At 45.5% G+C, this 14,504-nt stretch overlaps 1 protein-coding gene across 2 annotated transcripts in view; it reads right to left on the minus strand.

Moving 5' to 3' along the window:
- AXDND1 (axonemal dynein light chain domain containing 1) overlaps positions 1 to 14,504 on the minus strand; it is a 342,044-nt gene that overhangs the window by 228,535 nt on the left and 99,005 nt on the right. For both annotated transcript variants that reach the window (XM_069232100.1, XM_069232101.1), the window contains exon 8: positions 11,784 to 11,892. In XM_069232100.1, coding sequence (XP_069088201.1) covers positions 11,784 to 11,892 — 109 coding nt within the window. The remainder of the gene's footprint in view (positions 1 to 11,783; positions 11,893 to 14,504) is intronic.

The raw sequence follows: 14,504 nt of genomic DNA on the forward strand, positions 1-14,504 counted from the left end.
GTTTCACCATACTGATAGTTAAATGTTTCTTACTGTTGTTCCATAAAGTAAGGATACCAGAGACATATGATCAAATGTCAAGACAAGTGGGTGTGGCCTCCACAGCAGTGGTGGTCCAAGCATGGAAGAAGGCGACCAAGGCGACCGGATGAGAGGGGAAAATTACCTTAGAAACGCGACTGTGAGATGTGACTACGCTGACAGACCTACAGCGTCTCGGAGGATTCCATTAGTGGGATTTTATTGGAATCTCTAAAGTTGGGGACTCATGGAGGGAGTCTGGGATGGTCTCCTTTGAGTACCTCTAAGAGCAATTTGAGCTGGCAGACTCCCACAGATTTTGATACCTGTAGATGAGGCATGCCCTTACCAATAGCATTAGGCACAGCAAAACAATAGAGGAAGAAACCCCTCTAGAATGTAGGCATCTGGCAGCCCGCTTTGATGCCATGCGGTGTACACCATCTACGCCACCTTAATTAGGAACTGCATGAAGCCATCTGAGAGGTTGAAGGATAGCTAGGAGATAGACTTGGGTATTATGGAGGATGCGGACTGGACTGAGGCGTGCATATACTCCACGGAAGTGGCATTTCGGGCTGGCTTCTGACTCATCTAGCTTAAGATCTTACACAGAGCATACTATACACAGACAAGACTTTATGAAATGGGCAGTCTCCCTCCCGACAGATGTCTGAGGGGCTGCAGACAGAGGGGTACCCTGGAACATACCATTTGGGATTGCCCGAGGCTGGAGGCATACTGGGGGAACTATTCAAGAGTATATGGAAGAGGTGGTGAGGGCTCTGGTTGTTTATCAGCACAAACTGCGTGCCTGGGCATCTGGGGGGAAAAGACATTGCAGCAGTACTCCCTTCCGTTTTGTAATATTGCATCAATGGTGGATAAGAGAGATATTGTTTAGGCTTGGGGTACAGTGAGGTCTCTAAGCTCAGCCAGTTACCCGCAGAACATGGACTGGTGTATGTTAGCAGAGCGGACGGTGTACCAGTTGCGAGGAAGTCCGAAGAAGTTTGAGAAAACGTTGGGTCCGTGGTTGGAATTGAGAGAACTGGGGGACTGACAGAAGGAACTTCCAGGAGCTACGTGGCTGCACACTTGGATAGTGGGGGGGGGGTGGATATGCAGGACATGTTGGGGGTGAGGGGGGCAGGCCAACATTGCGACTATTGCCTGCTATATGTGGGATAATTTGGTGAACCGGAGAACTTCCCAAAGATGCCATACCATACTGGTGTTGATTTATGTAATTTCTTGTGTGGTGTTCTTGCAAATACAAAAAAAAGGATACTAGAGATAAAAGACTCCAAGTATCACAACTGGAACCCAGTAAGCCCTCATGGCCATGAGACCTAAACCAGCTCCCACCACAGCTATATAGTGTGACAGGGAAAAGGGTTTTCTTTATTTTATGTAAGTAATCCAGCCCCTGGCAGTTAGTGAACTAGGCTATTGTTATTATGTTGTAATGAACAAAACAATATTTAATGTTTCCTAGGCCACTACCTGAAACTCAGGCTCTAGTTTCTGTAAACAGCAGCAATAGGATATACCGAGAGGAACACATCTCCTATATCCATAAACAAGATTCAGGATTTGACAAGATTCCTAGTTCATATGCAGGGTCAATGACAAAGGGAGAGCAGCTTGCCTCTTTGTGTCTGTCTTGTCGATGAAGGTGTCACCTGGGAGCCTAGCGCTCACTCTGTCCACTATGCAGGCGCCATTCATCCACTACACTCACCACCCTGTCATTTTACACATTCCTGTCTAAATGTTACAGGCAAATCCTAAGGTGAGCAGTCTACTGAAAAAGCTAGTAGTTCATCTGCATATCATGATTCCTGCTTCTACAAAGGAATGTTCTACTTTTTTTCCAAAACCAGGGAGACCTGAGGATTTGGGGTGAAGAATCTCATCATGAACTCACTCAGGAGTGAATGGGAACGTGTACTGCCAGAATTCTCAGACTTTTCTGATTACCTAACTTTTCTGCCCAGCTGGTGTGTGTCAGTAATCAGTGTGGTGGGTAGAACACATAGGCGGTCATAATTAGCATACTGGTGCCCCCTTATAAGTCCCTAGTATATGATACTTAGGAACCAAGGGTATTGGGGTTCCAGGGGATCGCCATGGGCTGCAGCATATTTTGTGCCACCCATAGGGCGCCCATGCAAAGGATTCAGCAGGACTGCCATTGCAGCCTACGTGAAAGGGTGCATGTGCCCTTTCACTGCCAATTACACTGCACCAGGTCACTTATAAGTGACCCCTATAGCAGGCCGTCCAGCCCTGAGGGCAGGGTGCAGAGTACCTGTGTGTGAGGGCACCCCTGCACTAGCAGAGGTGCCCCCACAACCTCCAGGACCATTTCCCTGGACTTCGTGAGTGCAGAGACGCCATTTTACGCGTGTACTGGACACAGGTCACTACCTATGTCCAGCTACATAACTCCGAACATAGGCATATTTGGTATCAAACATGTAGGAATCATACCCCCATGCTTTTGCAAGCATTGGTTGCATGATCCCATGCACTCAGGGGGCTCTTTTGAGGGCCCACTGTACTGCCATTACAGCCTTCTGAGGTTTTCCAGGCAGCCCCAGCTGCTGCCACCTCACAGACAGGTTTCTGCCCTCCTGTTGCTTGAGCAGCTCAAACCCAGGAAGGCAGAACAAAGGATTTACTTTGGGAGAGGGGTGCTACACCCTCACCCTTTGGAAATAGATGTTACAGGCTTAGGAGGGGTAGCCTCCCCAAGTCACTGGAAATGCTTTGAAGGACACATTTGGTGCCCTCCTTGCATAATCCAGTCTACAACACTTCAGGGACCCCCAGTCCCTGCTCTGGCGCGAAACTGGACAAAGGAAAGGGGAATGACCACTCCCCTGTCCATCACCACCCGAGGGGTGGTGCTCAGAGCTCCGCCAGAGGGTCCCTGGGTTTTGACCTCTCGGATTCCAAGTTGGCAAGGAACTCTGAGAGCAGCAGGTGACATCAAAGCCCTCCCCTGATAGGTGCTTACCTGTTTAGCTGACCAATCCCCCTTTCAGGGCTATTTAGGGTCTCTCCTTTGGGTGGTTCCTCAGATTCGGATTGCAAGACTCCAGCAGGAATCCTCTGCATCCTCCACTTCGACTACTCACCGAAGGAACTGCATCTGGACCCTCCAGGAACTCTACAAACTGCAACAAAGAAGCAAAGACGACTTCTGCAACATTGTATCTTCAGCTTCTGCCAGCAACTGCAACTATTTCCCGGTTGTGCATCCTCAGAGGACAGCCTGTCTTCAGCCTGCACCAGAAGACTGAAGGAATCTTCCTTAGATGTGAATGTATCACTCCCCTACTTCAGCAGACACCTACTGCCATGACGCCCGGCTGCGTGGATCCCCTCTTCTGCTGAGCTGCATGGATCCTGCATTACGGGTGGTGGACTGAAGTGGTCCCGACAGTCCTGACGTCCTACTGTCCAACTTTGGTGCTTGCATCCCCACAGAGGACAGTACCCCCGTGCACTGCGTGTTTTGAAGTTGCCAAGGCTTGTTGGCATCCTTCCACAAAGTTCTTCGTGCACTGTGCAGCTCTGGCCCCCAGCACTCTATCCTGCAACGCATTTCTTTCTGAGTGGTTCTCCGGTGGCGTGGGAGCCTTTGTCGTAGTGCTGCGTGGGCCTCCTTTTGCACCTATTTTGTCCCGTGCTGTGGGACTCCTGTGCACGCTGCCTGGTAAAGTCCACCTGGTCCTTCCTGGTCCCGGGCAGTGCCATTTTCTGCTAACTGCAAGCTTTTGGGTGTGCCAAGTTTTGTTGGCGGACTCCAGCGACGCAAACCAGACTGCAATTCTCCATTCGGCGCGGGGCATCATCTGCACCAACCTGGAACCCGAATCCGTCTTCTTGGGTGCAGTACTGACTGTTCTTCTTCACCGGTGGTTCTTCTTATGCACCTTCATCCGGGTTAGCAGGGGCTCCTGTTCTCCCTGGACTCTTCTGTGCTTCTTGGCCTTGGTCCCCTTCTTCCACAGGTGTTTAGGTCCAGGATTCTACTGTTGGTGTCTTGCAGGCTCTTCTGGTTCATGCATAATCTTCTTTCTCATGTTTCTGTGTGTTCTGGGGAAAGTTACTGTGATTTATTCCAGCTTTCCTGGGCTCTGGGGTGGGTTCTAGTACTTGCCTTTGGTGCTTTCTAGTGCTCCCAGCGATCCCCCACACACTACATTTGCCTAGGTTGGAACACGACTTTCGCATTCCACTTTCTTAGTATATGGTTTGTGTTCCCCCTAGGCCCATTTCTAACTATTGTGATTTTCACTAATCGTACTGTTTTCTAACTGTTTTATACTTATTTCAGCATACTAGTGTATACAATTTGTGTATTATTATTACTTACCTCCTATGGGAGTAATGTCTCTATGGTATTTTTAGTATTTGTGTCACCAAAATAAAGTACCTTTATTTTTGTAACACTGAGTATTTTCTTTCATCTGTGTGAGCACTGTGTGACTACAGTGGTATTGCAAGAGCTCTGCATGTCTCCAGGATAAGCCTTGGCTGCTCAGCTACAGCTACCTCTAAGGAGCCTGGCTTCTAGACACTGACTACATTTCACTAATAAGCGATAACTGGACCTGGTATAAGGTATAAGTACAGTAGGTACTACACTACAAACCAGGCCAGCCTCCTACAATAGATTTTGGGAAGGTAGAAAAAGAGGGTTGCTCCAAGCCTGCCCTGAATACCTGCGGAGCTCAAGACAACAGCACAACTTGTTTGGTCACCCAGACTAATGGCACAGGTACATCGGTTTGTACCCCAGATGTAGGCGTGATAGGAGTAGCTGGATTTGGAGTGGTGGCAATCAACTCCGTGTGGGCAGAGAAAGCTGGACCACACCGAATAAAAGCCTACTGTTCTGAGTTCTATTGAAGATGACATGTCAGCTGGGGCTCCAAAGCAGAGTCAGAATGTGGCTTGCTGGTGGATAACTGATAGCTGATTTGGGAAGAATGTAGGGAATTCATCTCACTTCACGTAGAACCTGAGGCACCTTGAAGGGCATAAACTTTGGTCCCTCTTTGATCTCCTGGGGACTTATGAAGACAGGGTGGTTCGCTCACTTCCAACCTTCTCACATCTGCCACATCCACCTTCCTGCAAAGAGACAGCAACAGTAGTGCGGAGCATCAAGAAGTGGACCACCCCCTGCTCTGTCACTGAGTTGATATTAAAGGTGCTGTACCCAGATAAGGCCTGGAAAATGGAACAACCGGCAGGTACACATAAGAGCCTCCTCTTCACTTTCTGAAGTCCACAAGAAGGTGAAGACTTGGCTTTGAGTAGTCCCACTAGGCCCTAGGTGTACCTAGGCTCACAACTGCTCAGCGTCAGGACACCCCTACAGTGTGATAGTCCACTCTACAAATCTGATTCACATAACAGATTATTCTGAAAAACCTGTATCATGCACTGATTAGCTGGTAATACCGACTTCATCCTCCCACAAAACTACAGTGGGACTCCCAGCATTTACAGAGCCTCACTGCACCCAGCATGAAGCATTAGAGAGCTCTATAATCCTCACTTCCTAGATGTTTCAGGCAATAACTGTAGTCTCCATGCGGAGACTAGCCATGCTATCATCTTTTAGTATAGTCATCTAATACACACCCACTCATCTAACCACAAAACAGGGTGTGGGGTCCTCTATCCTCAAACTGTCTTACACTTTCATCTTGCCCAAAAACGTAACGGTCGGACAAAGTGACTAAGCCCGTCCCATCTGAGTTTTAACCTGCCGCACACTATGTCTGAGTTGCATTTCCTACGCACTCCTATGTGGTAATACCGGCAATGGTGTAGGAAGCAGTTCTCTGTGCACGGTTTGACTTAAAATATGAGTGGCATATTTTAAACTGTATCCATTGAATAGTTCTCTCCTTCAGATTTTATTATCTGAATTTGCATCAACACCACATAATTCTGTTACATACAGTTTAGATTCAATTCATTTGAGGCGGATGCTTAGTGAGCATTATTGAAATTCTGTTATAGAAATCGATCAAGGACTCACTAGTTTGTGGCAGAACAAGGGAAATCATGAAGACATGTCAATCACATTTTATATTTGCACCGCATCTTAGTAAAAACATTTTAATAATTCTCTATGTATCTGACCACTGCTTAAAGTAGGACATACACCCCAAAAAGGGCTCTTGAGGCTCACTACATAACGTGACAGAAAAAGGAGTGACATTCCATCAACCCATAGTGGTGTCTGCAAAGGTGACACAGTGAGAAACTGATCTACATTGAACCTCCAGGTCTTAAATGCCTCCTAAAGTTCAAGTGCTTTTCTACTTCTCTCCAAAGGTAAGGGTTCCGAAGCAGAGCACGTTGCCCTTCAAAAGCATTCTAACTTCTGATATCTGGGGAAGTCGGTAACAGTTTTTGAAGCAGCAGTGAAGAAGTCTTCTGTTTAGGTTTTATTTGGACTTCTTTCTCAGACAAGAGCGCTTATTTTACAGTAAATCCAATGAATAATGCAGGCATATTTAAATGTAATCCTTGTTTGGGCTGGCAGCGAGTACAAGAGGTGCAATTTCGGGGAGACATATTCAATCTTCCTAGAAACAAAGATCGTTTGTGCTACTAAATTTTGGCCATCTTGACGTTTATTCATCATTTTGTTTATGAACAGGCAAAGGTAAACCAAATTACTAAAATTAGGACTTGATTGAACAAAAACATTTGTGACCATTTTGCTTTGACAAAATTAGGCAAAGGGAAAGATTCTTGTGTGGATTTTGAGGTGTAATTAACTTGCTTTAGCAGTGGCAGGAATCTGATGCTGAAGACAAAGGTGTGAATAAATAAATAAATGTAGGATTTGTTGAATTGTGGGCACAGGGAGATTAAATGATTTGCCCATGATCACAAGATAGAGAGCTGTCAACGCCGAGACTCGAGCCTGGTACCCTCAGCTGTGAAGTCAGCAGCTCAGGCATTGTCTCCCTATCTAGCGAAGTACCTAAAAGACTGAGAACCTGTTTGGGGATTGAGGATGTACTCTGCGACAAGGCCAAACGTTTAGCTTCCAGGGCATGCAAATGTTGCCTATTTCTGATTTGCATGGATTTAATTTTAAGAAATTATCTGTCATTCACCACATAACAGAATCCAGTGCCATGTTTGGCAGAGAGTTGTCATCAGAACATGTATCTCTAACAAATAATAAGGATATGCATGGCTTTAGTATATAGATTAAACATCAAGTCCAGAGAGTGAGGTAAATGGGGAAAGAGGTAACAGGCACAAATGATAAAGAAGAAGGAATAAAGAGGATCCCTACGGAACAGCCCAGTTAATTGGTTGGACCGAGATGTCTGTGGTCTCAATGTGGGTGTAATCTGATAAGAGAAATTCTAACCACAGCTGTAGCATTCTCCACACTGTCTCAGGAGAAGTGGATAGTAGGCAGGGCTGAAAGCAGCTTACACATCGAATAAAATCAAAGAACCAGCATAATTACCCAGTGTCTATCCAGTGTCATGGTCACTATCGTTTGGTTTCTATCAATGATCACCAGCCTTGTGGTGATTAGAGCAAGTAATTTTCCGCCACACAGTTCAATGGCTGTATTTTTACTCCTCTTCCAGCAAGTATGCATGATAAAGTGGCTGCGTGATTTGCCTGAATATTGCAGGATCACTTACGGCTAGGCTGAGGTAGGCTTTTTCAACTGCACGTCATATGGCCAATTTGAGTTCAAATGGAACAGGGCCAGGTGGGAAAGAGCCATTGATATCTTCTGTAATAAAGGGGTAAACTTTCTTTTAATAGTGAGGAGTGTTGTACAAGGACAGAAGTTACCAGGGAACCATAAGGATGTATCATCTGAAACAATTTTAACTTGAACTAGAATAAAGATATCGCACAATGGTGGCAGCGGCTGTGACACAGAATAAACTTGGAAATATCAACCTGGTCAATGAGAGGCAACTTTTTGAAATATGTTAGCAAATGGGTGCGGTTAGCGGAATAAGATCTACCTAGGCTCTCTGTATTAAGACTACTTTCGCTGTACGGAAATACCTTTTAAAGCTAGTACGTGCACCTTTTAGGACGCAGTGACATGCTCCCCCCAATTCATTGCAAGCTCTTGACTAAAAACACACTCTATTCAGAAGCACAACAGAAAGAAAGAAAGGAAAGAGGATATCCAAGACCAGGAAGTGGGAAATCCCCTTCAAGCATTATGTAGGCCTGGCCTGCTGAACCTCTCTCTTCGGAAGAGATGGGTTTTCAGCCTCCAAAGGTTAAAGGCTCAAGATTAAACTACAGGGATGACGAATTCATCAGCTCAGAGTTGAATACATTTTCAAGGGTTGGTTCTTGGGAATCAGAAACATAGTACTAAACATCTTTATGGCTCTTGACTCTCTTAGAGAGATCTTGGTCTGACACCTGTCAAAGAGCTTTGGTGGCAGCACTGTGCAAGGCATGGAACCGCCAGCATAATGATTGAGGCTAACACAGTTAAGGTAGGTACCAGGAGGAGCCTTTAATCCTGAACAACAAGTTCCTAAGTTAACTTTTTAGGTAATGTTTCAGATGTCATGCTTTAAGACATCTTGAACTCCATTAAAACAAACATATTATGATGCAGAAGGTGAGGCATTTGAGAAAAACAATTTGTCAGAAAAGGTTTTAAACGCAAAATACCAACACAAACTCTCTAAGCTAAATAAAGGAAAATAAACTCTGCAACATTATTTGGTGTCATTTCCGAGGAACTTTTTTGAATGTTGCTAAATGGTAGAATAGGGCTCTTTTGGACCACTGTGGGCATTACCGGATGGTATGTTCCACTGATGGAATGCTGTAGTGTTGGACATTCAACTATGGGTCACTAAAAACCCTTTAAAGTCTGTCACGTGTTCATCAACTGTATGGTTGAAAGAATGAAATTGGTTTTGTTTTAATGGAGTTACTGCCAACAAAATATGTATACAGTAAAATTAATAATAGGTCCTTCTCAACCTTAACAATGTCTAACAGATAATGGCTGGAATTGATATCAGTTGCTCAATGCATACAAAAAATGTGTAATGTTCCATGACATTAGTGCGGAGATATGAAGACTACAGAGAATGCAGCACCATGATTAGTCAAAATCCACCTAGTGAAATACCCTCTTATGAGGCTGCACTGTCAGTAAGCTGGTGCAGACTAGTCACTTGTGTCAAATCAACTGAGGACTCCCTCTAGCTCAACTGCCAAGGGTGTAATGTTTGGAGATGAAATTGTAAGGGGCACAGTCAGGGCTTGTCAGAATCTGTAGTAAAAAACTGAAATAAGGCGTATAGGGTAGAAGCCATGCAGTGGGGACATGACTAAGGGGCTCATTATGAACCCAGCGGTTCAGACCGCCATGCTGGCGACGGCGGAAAAGACCGCCACCGGCATGGCAGTCTGAACCACAATATTACCGACAGGCAGTCTGACGATGGCGGATTTCATTATCCGACAGGGATAATGAACCCTGTGTCCCCCAGCCTTTCCCTGGCGGGTTCTCCAGGGAAAGGCTGGTGGAAGGGGTGCTCCGGGGCCCCTGTGGGGGCCCCTCGTGCAGGTCACTGCCCGATTTATGGGCAGTGATCGGCGCGATGGGTGCTGCTGCACCCACTGCACTGAGGCATTGACGATGGCTCCATGTGGAGCCGTCTGCAATGTCCCGGCTCTGCATTTTGCAGATACGTGACAACCACGAGCTTCTAAACCTAATACAAATGGAAGCAAATCGGTTTAAAGAGGTTTGAGTGAAGTGGTGAATTGGATTATGATTTTACATTACTCACTCTCTATGACATTGAGTGTCACTAAAGGGTCACACAGATGTGGGAAGGTTAACTGGGTCTCTCTGGTCCGGCAGGAGGGGGTAAATAGGGGTTTTGGGCACATATTATGCAATGAATGGAAACAGACACTTCAAAGTATTGAAGATCAAAATGCTGGGAGAGGGGGAAGGATGTTCCAAAGCCATGAAGGCACAATTAGAAGCATGCCAGTATTCAGAAGAGAAACTGTAAATATTAAATGATGGAAAAATATAGGCCCATATTTATACTTTTTGACGCTAAACTGCGCTAACGCAGTTTAGCGTCAAAACGTTTTGCGCCGTCTAACGCCATTCTGAAGCGCCATGCGGGCGCCGTATTTATGGAATGGCGTTAGACGGCGCAATCAGACCGGCGCTGCCTGGTTTGCGTGGGAAAAAACCACGTAGACCAGACAGCGCCGGCGTAGGGGGAAAATGGCGCATGGGCGTCTTAAAATGGGGCAAGTCAGGTTACGTCGAAAAAATCGTCTTAACCCGACTTGCGCCATTTTTTAACGACGCCCATCCCCCATCAACATGACTCCTATCATTGTAAAGATAGGAGTCATGCCCCCTTGCCCAATGGCCATGCCCAGGGGACTTCTGTCCCCTGGGCATGGTCATTGGGCATAGTGGCATGTAGGGGGGCACAAATCAGGCCCCCCTATGCCACAAAATATTATTAAAAAAAAAAAAAAAAAAACTTACCTGAACTTACCTGAATGTCCCTGGGGTGGGTCCCTCCAGCCTTGGGTGTCCTCCTGGGGTGGGCAAGGGTGGCAGGGGGGGTCCCTGGGGGCAGGGGAGGGCACTGTGGGCTCATTTTGAGCCCACTTGTCCCTTAACGCCATGCCTGACCCAGGCGTTAAAAAGCGGCGCAAATGCGCCGTTTTTAGCCACGCCCACTCCCGGGCGTCGCTTTTGCCCGGGAGTATAAATACCACGTAAAGGCCTGGGAGTCATTTTTTAGACGGGAACGCCTCCCTTGCATATCATTAACGCAAGGAAGGGGTTCACGCTAAAAAATTACGCACATTCCGGGAACTTTGGCGCTATTCGCCTCTAACGCCATAGTATAAATATGGCGTTAGTTGGCGTTAGTTTTGCGTCGAAATTGCGTCAAAAAAAACGACGCAATTTCGGCGCAAACGGAGTATAAATATGGCCCATAGAGCGTCCAAAGATAAAACGGGTGATAAGACAGCCATATATGGCAGAGAAGAGACGTGTAATTCTTATGTGTGAGGAAGAATCTACAGGACTTCAAGAACTGTAGGATCAATCAGACAAATGAAACTGTAGTGACAGGCAGAGGATTTGGAAAAGCAGGAGGTGTCTATCATAGGAAGAATATGAGATTTGGCAGATCATCACATTATCTCCAGGAGGTGTACCTGTGATGAAGAGATACTGGAACAGTTTTCAAAGATGGATTACCAATATTTTACATTCAATACACACAAGCATGCTGAGGCCCAGCCTGTGTGAAAACAGATTTTGCTCTAGATTCAATAGGACTAACTGGTTAGCACAAATTAGGATTCTTTAATGTAGATTCTTGAGGGCAGAGACAGCTAGTCTCCCAAGTTTAACATCATTTCCCAAATAATGCAGTACTTACTCAGCGCCAGCCCCATTTTAGAGTGGGAATATAAATCCCCCATGCCAAGACAAAGTCTGTCCAGTGAGGCCATGCTCTGTTTGAGCTGCATGTACTCCGAAACCAGACTCTTGGCCCAATGTGCGCTCATATTATCCTTGTGACAAGCCTCCGAATGCCCATGGCATCTCCAATAAACACAGAAATCTGATGGGGAAACATACAGAAAAGAATCTTGATGTACCTGGGCACTGTTCTGCTCTTTCTGTGCGAGTGTTCACATACCTGAGTGGGACCACTTTCACCTAAGCCCTCCGCATCCACACCAGCCTTCTCCAGCATGGTGTCCATAACTTTCATCAGCTGCAAGACCTCAGCACGACTGTTTGGCTTCCTAGGAGGGAAATGAGAAGTTACAGCCTAGCACTTTTTAATAATAGGTGGAAAGAGATAGCGTCTCATGCAAGAATTGTAGGCCCTGTGAGAGGTATATCTTCAATGTAGCACATGCGTTAAATCACATGACAAAAATATTGTATCCTCTACATCAACTTAACTACTACTTGACAATGTTAGATTAGGTAAGTGGATGTGGAAGGATAGTAATTATATACCTACCTCGATGATCTAGTAGTAATCACTGCAGAAGATATGACATTATGAGTAAGTATTAACAGCCTCAATATAGGGCTCTTCAAACCTGTGAAAAACGTCTTATAAAACACACAACATCCATTCACCAGTGCAAGTGACTCCGGGAGCAATCTCAAGACCTACCACATGAACGGCACCTGGAGAGGCATGGAGTTGCATGGTGAGGGCCAAGTACTTCATGGCTTCCTCACGGATGTAGTTCACACATAACGCAGAGTCACTATTCCACTCCTGGCATCACAGGCATACCTGGTGAGGGTCCGTCACTGACAACTGTAGATGACAGGTGCCACAAGGTTTGAAACTGGTGGGTTTCTTTGGGGACATCTCATAAAAAAGATGTAAAATGGCACACTGGACTAATACAAGACATCAAAAGAAGTCAGTCAAAAAGTGACTTAGGGGAACTGAATCCAGAATCCAGATCTGAGCTGATGGAGTGGAAAAGAAGGAACTGAGGACAGCACGCTGGGGCAGCTCCTACTTAGGCACTGTGCACATCACTTCCAGTGCGGACAACACCAACGATGCCACACAGAGCCAAACAATGCCACCTACCTGCACACAAGGGGATTGCTAAAAAAATTACGGATCGCGTCTAACACCTGGGGAATACTCTAAAGTAATGAATCTGTGGCTAGAAGTCTCTGTCAGATAAGAATGGATTGCCTCATGTCATACAGCATTAATCATTCCAGGCTGTCTGTGAAGACTGAACTCCTCTATCACAACAGAGGTGTTATCTTCAGCAACAACTGCCAATGAATGAAAGGATCGAGAGCCTGAACTTCCTTCGCCTCAATGAAGGTATACCACACAGAGAAAACTGACTGTGTGGAAACAGAGGCAGAGCTCTTAGCTTTCTTACCCAAAAGGTGATTCCTTAGACTGTCAATGGGACACAATGGCAGAGGCTACACAACTCCTTACACTGTTGGGCATGCAGACTGTTCTCCAATCTTCTACAGCAGGCCTAGGTACATTAAAAGACAGTGGAGCTACTTACCATGAGTCTTAGGGGTACCTGACCATGCATCTCCTACAAGCAATAAGCTGCCCCATTGTAAGTTTCTGAGGGAACCATTTCCGAATGTGAATCAGGGAAATGAGGTGTTATCAGAGGATTCTGGTGTAGCATTCCTGGTCACCTGTTTGGTCCTCATTTCTCAGTGGAACCTCAATGTTCCATTCATAATCCTTGGTAACTTTACACCCCTGGATTTATTGGTATTCTCTTACCGATAAATCATGGGCTGAGTTAAGGGGACAAATCTAGGGCACCCGTACTGAAGTGCTAACTGTTATACTGAAACATTACAACACAAAGGTTAAAGAGCCAGGCACTGCACTTTGAAACTATCTAACATCCTAAGCAAGGCAACTGCAGTTTAGCATGTTTTTGGGGAGTCAGTAAGAGATTACCTCTTTCTAAGAAACACAGACCCACTTTGTGGACAAAGAGTTGACAATTAGAGACAGGTCTGAATCTCCCAGGACATACTGCAACAGTGGACACAATTCAAAATCCCCAACACACACCCTTTTTCTCTATCTCTTGTGGATTCCAATTTGCTAGAGATTCAGATTATTACTGAGCCAATAAATGTCCCAAAATGTCTGTGTGAACCCTACTTGTCATGACTTGATTGATTTTAAACAATCCCGGAATACCCTCTTGAAAGAAAAGTGCTCTTCATTCAATGCTCACTCCCATTTCTTTTCGATTGATGGTGTTGCTTTGTGCACTGGGACCCTACTAATCAGGCCCCTAACAACTTGTTGAATTGGGTAGCAACCCTAATTGACACATTATCTCTAAATCCCTAGCACAAGTTACCCACGGTCACTAGTGGACTGGGGCACAATGCATGGTATTTAAGAAGTAGGACATACCATGTGTATTTAGTTATACATGTCCTGGCTGTGAACACTCTCCAAGGTCATTTGCAGTGTGACAAGACTGGATCACCCATAGAAAAACACTGGGTTACATAATAATACCTTATAATGCATAACATCAGTTTGGGTATAGCTAGAACAATGATTCAAGGACTCAAATTCATACTAATTTAAAATCCATGTAAAAGGGGCTTCAAGGTGATTTTAAAGGGTGAGAAAAGATCCACAAAGATATGATATTTAGTGGTTTGGAACAAACAACCTCAATGAATCAGAAGAGCCCCTTTGAGGAGACAAGTCCAATTCAATTCACAACTTTCTCATTATTTGGAAAATGCTACTTTTATAAAGTTGGCACTTTTCTGTCCATGCTCAATGTGACCTGCTGCCAGGGTTCAGTGTCACATAACTGTTAATGCTCTCCTCTGATGAGAAATATATTGCTCCCACACA

This window comes from Pleurodeles waltl, chromosome 4_2 (genome assembly GCF_031143425.1).
Source record: "Pleurodeles waltl isolate 20211129_DDA chromosome 4_2, aPleWal1.hap1.20221129, whole genome shotgun sequence".
Lineage (NCBI taxonomy): Eukaryota > Metazoa > Chordata > Amphibia > Caudata > Salamandridae > Pleurodeles > Pleurodeles waltl.